The sequence below is a fragment of the Crocuta crocuta genome, unplaced genomic scaffold, assembly GCF_008692635.1.
Source record: "Crocuta crocuta isolate KB4526 unplaced genomic scaffold, BGI_CrCroc_1.0 scaffold866, whole genome shotgun sequence".
In the NCBI taxonomy this organism is placed as follows: domain Eukaryota; kingdom Metazoa; phylum Chordata; class Mammalia; order Carnivora; family Hyaenidae; genus Crocuta; species Crocuta crocuta.
This window is the reverse complement of record NW_027531900.1, coordinates 604,394-613,159: the sequence shown is the minus strand read 5'-3', so window position 1 is coordinate 613,159 and position 8,766 is coordinate 604,394. Positions and strand designations below refer to the sequence as shown.

General features: G+C 60.2%; 1 protein-coding gene across 1 annotated transcript in view; it reads left to right on the top strand.

The window, feature by feature from the left end:
* The first annotated feature begins 3,863 nt into the window (after nucleotides 1-3,863).
* The window catches only part of IPPK (inositol-pentakisphosphate 2-kinase), a 48,293-nt gene continuing 43,390 nt past the window's right edge, over nucleotides 3,864-8,766 (top strand). The window contains exons 1-3 of the mRNA XM_077773968.1: nucleotides 3,864-3,944; nucleotides 6,559-6,606; nucleotides 8,177-8,272. Coding sequence (XP_077630094.1) covers nucleotides 3,879-3,944; nucleotides 6,559-6,606; nucleotides 8,177-8,272 — 210 coding nt within the window. The 5' untranslated portion in view covers nucleotides 3,864-3,878. The remainder of the gene's footprint in view (nucleotides 3,945-6,558; nucleotides 6,607-8,176; nucleotides 8,273-8,766) is intronic.

The following is an 8,766-nucleotide window of genomic DNA, read 5'->3' as shown; positions in this document are numbered from 1 at the left end:
GGGTTCCCCGCCCCCAGCGCTCCCCTCCCCCACCCAGGTCCGTGCCACGTCCCCGCAGCACCCCTTGCCCCAGCCCCGGGAGGTGCCACCTCCGACTGCCCAGCCGCGGGGGGACCGGGAACCGGGGTGGGGGTCCCGGCAGCTCTGGAGCTTGAAGAAGGCAAGAGCCCCGGATGGTTCTCCCCCCGCACGGAGGGAGCTCATCCTCCGAGACTCGGGGAATTGCTCGCTGCTGCCGCTGCTGCTGCTGTTAGTAACGGAGCGTGGCCCGCAGGTTCTTCTCCAAAATCTTTCTCTTAATTTAGCGAGGTCTGGACTTTCAGAAAGCCCGGTAGGAACTCACAAGGAGGGGAATCCAGGACGAGAGGCCTGTGGATCTGTGAGAAGCCCCAGATCTCTGACATTCTGCTGACACAACCAGGCTGGAATGCGGTGGGCAGGGGAGGAGCCCTAGGTGTCACCGGTGGGTTAAGCGCTTGGGAGTCGGAGTCACGCAGCGCTGGGCGCAGTCCCAGTTCTGCTGCCGCCTGGCCCAGGCTCGCTTTCTGCCTTTGCAGAGTGGAACTCGTCACGAAATCCCAGGGGCAGAGTTGGTACAGGAAGAGGTGAGCAGGAGCTGGGCGAGTCATGCCTGGCAGGCGAAAACTGCCCTCCCCTGGACTCGGGTTCGAGCCCTGACCCAGGCCAGCAGCTCCCGCGGGCCTGGCTGTTCCCGAGCTGGGCGCGCTGGGTCAGCCGCAGGGCAGGCCGCAGCTGCCCAGGCGCCCCGTTCTGCCTGTGCATTTTGTTACCCACTGGTGCCGTGAGGAGGGCGGAAGAGCGGAGACTGCGGCTTTGCTCGAGATCTTTGATGAACGGGGGACAAGGCGTGAGCTTTGTGTGGTCGGCTGGGCCCCTGGTGCTTCAGGGGTGGGTGGAGCACGGGATATTCCAGCTCGAGTCCCTTTTGTTGCTGGGTTATTGTAGTGACCCCTGAACTCTTTCACAGAACAAAACGGTGGTCTTCCAGTATCTTAGCGGGATGAGTGGTATATCTTAATGTTACGTAATAGTAAGGCTTCGTTTAGAGCGAAGCTGAGGGACCAAGTTTCAGAAGGTGTGTCAGGTGACGGAGCAGTCCTGGATCTGCAGTGAGAGTACATCAGGCTGGGAGATCGGTCCGAGGACCACCCTCCAGGGCAGCCAGGCCCCTNGGGCAGGGGAGGAGCCCTAGGTGTCACCGGTGGGTTAAGCGCTTGGGAGTCGGAGTCACGCAGCGCTGGGCGCAGTCCCAGTTCTGCTGCCGCCTGGCCCAGGCTCGCTTTCTGCCTTTGCAGAGTGGAACTCGTCACGAAATCCCAGGGGCAGAGTTGGTACAGGAAGAGGTGAGCAGGAGCTGGGCGAGTCATGCCTGGCAGGCGAAAACTGCCCTCCCCTGGACTCGGGTTCGAGCCCTGACCCAGGCCAGCAGCTCCCGCGGGCCTGGCTGTTCCCGAGCTGGGCGCGCTGGGTCAGCCGCAGGGCAGGCCGCAGCTGCCCAGGCGCCCCGTTCTGCCTGTGCATTTTGTTACCCACTGGTGCCGTGAGGAGGGCGGAAGAGCGGAGACTGCGGCTTTGCTCGAGATCTTTGATGAACGGGGGACAAGGCGTGAGCTTTGTGTGGTCGGCTGGGCCCCTGGTGCTTCAGGGGTGGGTGGAGCACGGGATATTCCAGCTCGAGTCCCTTTTGTTGCTGGGTTATTGTAGTGACCCCTGAACTCTTTCACAGAACAAAACGGTGGTCTTCCAGTATCTTAGCGGGATGAGTGGTGTATCTTAATGTTACGTAATAGTAAGGCTTCGTTTAGAGCGAAGCCGAGGGACCAAGTTTCAGAAGGTGTGTCAGGTGACGGAGCACGTCCTGGATCTGCAGTGAGAGTACATCAGGCTGGGAGATCGGTCCGAGGACCACCCTCCAGGGCAGCCAGGCCCCTCCCCCACCGCATAGCTCTGGCTCTTAAGGCTCGTGTTTCTGTTTCCTTTCCCTTTTGAGTTCAGCCATCAGGCTACCCTAGACCTGTGCTCTTCATGCTTTATCTGTTTATTTTACAGTTTATTATTTTGCGAGAGTGGGAGTGCACATGCGTTCCTGTGGGGGAGGGGCAGGGTAGGGAGAGAGTCTCCAGCAGGTTCACGGTCAGTGTGGAGCCAGTCTCAGGGCTCGACCTCATAAACCTCAGGATCATGACCTGAGCCAAAACCAAGAGTCTGCTCTGACTGAGCTGCCCAGGTGCTTACCCCCCACCCTGTGCTTTATTTTAAATCCAGATTTGCTCTGTGCTCCCTCCCGCTGCTTGTTAGCGCCTCAGTTAAGGCAAGTGGTCTTGTGGGGAGGGTGCTTCCGCCAAGTGACGTTTCTGGCTGCCTCTTGGATGTGGGAGGCCTTTGTGCTTGGCCTGGGAAGGAGGACAGAGCCCGACGGCAGCTTCTCAGCGCCCTGCTGTGCCCAAGGAGAGGGCGAACACGTGTTCCTGCTTCCCAGGCCCCCCTCGATCGCCCCAAGGTAGAGGGCTGCCTTGCCGGGTCTCCTCGGGGTCGGGAGCGGGTTGCTTTCTCGATGTGCAGAGCCGAGAGTCCTCAACGAGTGGCAAGGCTGTCTTCCCGCCTTGGCAGCGTCAGGACACACGGTGCCTTCAGGCGGCTGGTCCCAGGGCCCACGGGGTGGCAGACAGCCTTCCGTGCTGGGAGGCCTGGAGGAGCGTGGCACCTGTAGGCTGTGGCCTGGCCGTGGAGGAGCGGAGTGCGGGCCGCCGGAGGGCTGTGGCGTGGGGACACGCTGCGGCTGGGCTGCGGGAGACCTGGGGGCAGGCCAGTACCCAGCAGGGTGCCGTCTGCTTCCCCGTCGTCCCTCCTACCCCGTGGTGGGCCAGGTGCCCGCTGTCTGCCCCCTCGGCCCGGTGCTCAGCGCCCCTGGGTCCAGCCGTGCGGTGTCACCCTTCCCGGGCTCAGAGCCCCCACCCCCACCCCAGCTGCTCCGAGGCCGTGGCCTGCCCAGTGGGACTCCAGGCACCCATCCCGTGGAAGGGTCTTGGTGTCTCCCCAGTGGGCGTGCACTTTCCTGCTGCAGCTCAGGGACACTGTTCCAGTGGCCACACTTCTGCTCACTCGGAGCCGTGGTCAAGCCCGTGGCTGTCTTCACGCGTGCTGCCGGGGTTTCTTGCCACGCTTGTCCATCCGTACTCGCCACCCTGACCTCGCTGGGGGGACTTGGGCTCCGCGCTGTCCTGGGCGGGTCACCGTGAGTCTAGTTTGTCACCCTGCCTCTGGAGTGTCTCCTGTGGTGGGAGTGAGCTGCCCTCGCCTCGGGGTCATCACACTCAGCAGTGGGAACGTGTTCCTCCGCGGATGGAGGTGACGCGAAACACTTGCCAGCGAGGATCGCCTACAGAAGCAGGAGCAAAACGGCCGGTTTCTGCCTCCTCAGGTGTTCTGGCCTTTCTGGGACCCGACCAGGTGGCGGCTCCTCTGTTTCTGTGGTGGTTTTGAGGCTCTGGGTGTCCGCCTGGGTCTTGAGGATGTGCGGTCCCAGCAGTCGGGGGCCGTCTGACTCGTCTCGTGTTTAGGATTCCTGGTTTGTGCGTCAGACTTCTCAATGGGGAGCTTGCAAGCAGGTGAGGGTTCTGGTTTTCTTTCTGTGTCTCTCTCTGTCTTGAATGTGGCACATTCTCAAGTCCTGGGCCACTCCCTTCTGTAATTCTCTGCTGTATACAGTTCAAAGAATCTGAAGTTTTGGCTTGTGGTATTTATTTAACAAGTAACTTATTGTTTGGAATTTTACTGTTTGTCCAGGTTGATGTTCGGCCAGCTGAGGCCGCGTTAGAGGCTCTGCACGGGCCCTGTGATGGTTACCAGCGTCACCCATGGTCAGGGGGTCAGGACTTGTCCTTTCCAAATGGTACCCGCTGGTGGTTTCAGCCCTGACCTTGGTGAGCTGCGCTCTGCCCTCCCGGGGTGTGTGTGGCGGGTCCAGGCCTGGTCTCCCCAGGGGGCCGGGGGCTTCTTTGCCCGCTCGTGTGCTTCCTCTTCCTGAGTCAGGACAGCGGCTGCCCTGCTGACGGGAAGGCTTCTGTGTCGCCTGCGTCAGGTCCAGACTGTACCACAGGGTCACCCTCCTCACTGTGTGTATTTGGACACCTACTCCATGATCATGTGGCCCAGGAGGGTCAGGGGCCTGGAAGGCCACCCACAGACTTGCTAGTGCATCTGTGTGACACGCTCACTGCGTGTTCTGTGCAGCCGGGCTTTGAGTTACCAGTCCTTCTGCTTCTCTCCGGGCCGTTGGCCTTTCCGTCCCTGCAGGGGGCGCCAGAGCGCCCTTTCCACCGCGGCCCCCAGCTGTGCCCCCGCGTGCCAGCCGGGCTCACGCCTCCGTGACCTCACCGGTGCTGTGGGCTCTGTGGGTCCAGAGACGGCAGCCCAGGACCGGGAGGGAAAGTGTCCTGCCCGGTGTAGCCGCGTCGTCATCTGCCGTGCTCACGCGTCCTTCGTGTCTGGCCCCGCTCCGGGCCGCGTCTCTGGGCCGTCCGCTCCGCGTGAGGCTGTCAGCCCAGCGCCTGTCCTGGCTCTTGTGCCCTCAGCAGCCGCTAGGCTGGTGATGCCCCTGGCATTGGCGGGGCGGCCCCCGAGGGGTAGGTCTTCCTGTTGTGCTGCTTCTCGCTCTTGCTCTGTCCCTTGGAAGCTGCCTTGTCTCCCCAGCCTGTCCTTGGCCAACTCGTCGCCCCGCCCCGGAGGAAGACCCAGCCTGGGGCAGTGCTCGGTGTCACCTGTGGGTGCGGGGCAGGCCTCTCTCACGTTGGTGCCAAGAAGCCCCGGGGCCTTGATGCCACCCGCAGGCTCCCTCCCTCGGGCCTCACGTGGGCAGCTGTCCCTTGTGGTGCGTTGTGTTTTGTGGTCTTTGATTCTTATTTGATACCAGTTACTGCTTGCTCTCTCCGCCCCATAAAATACAAAATATCAGAGGCAGAAAAGTGAAAAAATCCCAAATTTTCCCCGTAAGAAAATAATTTTTGTTACCGCTTTGGTGTACTTCCTCTGTGATACGCTTTTACCGGTTGAAGAATCCTTTGTGTCCGCCTCGTTTCCTGCTTTCTCACTCAACTTTACAGCATAAATACGTGGGAAATCTTCACCCTGCGCTCGAAGCTGCAGGGCACTTGGGCAGCCGGCGTTGGGACGGCCGCGGTGGGTTCTCAGGGTCCCAGGCGCCTCTCCCAGTTGTTCGCCCTGGCCCCACTAGGGACACTAGGGACCTTTGAAGCAGCCAGTGTTTGTCCTCCGTTTGTGACAAGTTGCGGCCTCCACCTTGGGCTTTGAGGTGGTTTAATGTCCGAGTGTCACTCCTCCATTTGTTGGCTTTTTCAGCTTGTGAAATTCTCAATTCAGCTTGTGAAGATTCTCATGTGGTGTCCTCAAGGGTGTGACCGGGGTGGCCCGGGCTGCGGGCTTCGCGAAGCCCATCCCTGTGTCTCCTCTTTCCCAGCGCTTGGTCCTTGACATGAAGATGTCCCATTGTTGCTCCCTGGAGACACTGTCACCAGTGTTGAGTCCTTCTGGACTTTTTCATACAAACTGAATGTGCACATACTGTGTTTAAAATGTTTTTTTTTTTTTTTTTGTGGGGAGCCTGGGCGCCTCAGTCAGTTAAGCCTTCAACTCTTTATCTTGGCTCAGGTCATGATCTCAGGGTTGTGGGATCGAGCCCCGTTGTGGAGTCCTTGCAGAGCGCAGAGCCCACTTGGAATTCTCTCTCTCCGCCCCTCTGCCCCTCCCCCGCAGGTGCATGCGCGTGCCTTTTCGCTCCCTCTCTCTCAAAAAAGAAGTAAATATTAATAAAAAATTTTATTTTATAAACTTTAAAAAATGAAGTGTAGCAAACCTCTAGAAGAGTGCTTGGATCGTAGGTGTGTATGTAGCTTGATTATCACAAAGCACGTGGCCCCGTAATCCCATGACCAGCCCCTCCCAGAACATTTCTCAGGGACACTCCCACCTACCTGAGGTGTGGTTACCAGATCTTGGTTTACTCACTTTTGAACTTGACATTGGTGGAACTGTACCCATATATCCCTTCTCACCTGTGTGTTTACACACACATGTACAAACATGTTTATAAAATGTGGTTCACTTTATAAGCCCTGTCCTGTAACCTTTCCTGCTTATGAGCGGATGGTGGCCGTAAGTCTGTCTGTGAACGGGAGTCTTTGTCTCCTGTAAACTGCAGCACTGACTCCCACCATCTGGAAGGCCTCCTGCTGTGTTTAGCCTTGTCACTGTTGCGTGGGTTGTTTCCCTTTTATTTGGAATTATATACCATCCTTTCACGTGCAGTAGCTAGAATCTTCTGTGCACTGTAGTTACTTCTGTAAGATTAATTCCTGGGGCCCAGCTGGCTGGCCCAGGGGGGCCGGGTTCTCCTGATTGCCCTGTGACCGACCCACTGCGGGCTCCCCTCCCGCCTCCTCCAGCCCCTTCCTCATCCCCGCCTCCCGTCCCCTGGCCTCAGGTGGGCACTGACCAAACTTTGTTTTATTTCCCTGATAGCGTTGTGTGGTGCTGCGTTTCCTGAAGTTTCCTCCAAACAGGAAGAAGGTAAGATGGGTGGGTTTGCCACCAAGTCGTTAAAATAATTAAGAAAACATTCTTTTTTCTGGTGTGGAAGCGTCACTGCTAACTGTAGAAATTTATGTGTGCCACAGGCTTTCAGTGCAGAAAGTGGGGGTGTCCATAGTTCCTGCACGGCCAGCGTCGTCACCGGCCCGGGTCACCATGGGTGCCCTGGGAAGGCCCTGGGTGCTGAGCCGGGAGCAGGCACAGGGCCCTGCTTGTGGCCGAGACACCAGGACCGGGTCTCGGCTTTGCCATTCTGCTGGCTCAGTTTCCCCATCTTTGGGAGCGTAGCTGTGGAAGTGGAGTTGGTGGTGCTGGCAGACAGGATGACAGGTCAGAGCAGGCCATTCAGGTGGAGCGCCAGGTTCCTGGTCGCTGAGTCATCCGGGCCGAGGAAAGCTGGTGCTGCTCCGTCACCTGCCTGCCGTCCCCCAGTAGCGCCGTCTGTCCCCCTCCAGGGGTGCCTGTCTGGGGGTCCCGCCCACATGGGGTGGGTGCCGGAGTGCAGAGTCCAAGCTCGTCTGGGCCCAGAGACATAGCCTGGGGAGGTGGGGTGGACGGCTGTGGAAATGAAGGGCACCTGTGGGGGCCTCACAGAAGAGAGGGGAGAAAACTAGGGCTGTGGGGGCGCCTGGGGATGGTGTGGTCCGTGTGGAAGAAGGTGGCCCCAGACGGGGTGGAGGGTGGGGGTGGAAGGCGTGCATTTCCTGCCTCCGCTGCTCCGAGCAGCACAGCACACGGCAGTCTCTTTCTGTGGGATCCAAGTGGGTCTGCATAGAAACTAGAACCTTCTCCAGGCAGCCTCCTCCCCCCATCCCCCAAGGCGCCTGAAGCTGTGGAGAGGCCAGCATTCTCTGGATGCCTCTGTCCGCTTGCCCCGCAGACTGACCGAGGCGGCATCCTCCAAGGCAGCGGTTTGCCTTTATTTTATGAGCGGTACGGCGTGACACCAGCCGCGTGCGCCGTGGAGAATTGCGTGTGGCAGCCCTGTCGACAAGAAGAGCTTTATGTCAGGAGCTCTGTGGCCACGGCTGCGGGGCGCCACCCCGAGTGCCCACGGCTCCTGTCGGGCATGGTTCTGCCGCAGGCTGTGCGTGGTACGGGGTGCCGTGGCGGCTCCATCCAGAAGCTTCCCAGAGCCCGGGCGGCCCCGCCAGCGCCCTGCCACCNAGCCCAGACCTCCTAGCCTGTGGGTGCTTCACAAGCCTCTGACTGGGGAGGGCAGATTTCATTCTACATCTAGGTGCTGAGGACCAAAATGTAAACACCTGGTGGTTTTTGGCCAGGACATTTGTTCAAAGTCGCGTTCCTCAGCCGGTACGCCTGGGCCGCAGGTGGGCGGGAGGAGGGCGGGGGGGCACACATGCTTTCCTGGACAGATGGTGTCGAGTCTGCGGGGCTGTGGGACGGGAGCTCTGGGGGGTCCGGTGGTCTCTGGTGAGGCTCACCTTTACCCCCACCTTCGGGGCGCGGGCTCCTGGTGTGTGCCTGCTGCCGGTCGCTCCCTCGGAGGCCCTGGCCATTGAGGCTCCCCTGCGCTTCTCTGTTACAGGCCTCAGAAGAGATATTTCAGCACCTACAGAACATAGTGGACTTCAGCAGGAGTGTGATGAAAGAGTTTGTGGGGGAGAATTACGTCCACTGTGGGGTAAGTGACCTTTCCCCCCACAGTCACGTACGCGGCCTTCACACGCCCTGCGCTCATGGTACCAGCTTCTGCAGCGTAGCCTGGGCCTTTGTGCCTCCGGCAGCCCTCACGTTCCGCCCTCCTGGCGCTTTCCTTCTGTGCTCGGTAGCGCTCGTGTGTTGTAGCCAGCAAGCCCCAGGTGCCCCCGGTCCCTGCCACCCCGCTAGCCTGGGGGCTGCAGCTAGCCGAGGCTCTCGAGAGAGATCCAGAGGCATCGCTGAGCCCTCTGCTGCTGGCGCTACCTCGAGCCAGTTGGGGAGGGGAGGGGCCCCCACACCGGGCACGTGTGCGGCGGCCTCCCCCTGCCCTCGGGAGGTCTGGGTTGCTGGCCCTTTCTGGCCCCCCTTACCCACAGGGGTGCCTGTCACAGACGAAGTCTGGTTGGGACGCGCACGGGCGGCTCCGCGGGGGGCGTGCGTCCTCACGTGTCACAGCGATTGCCGCTCCCCCCAGAG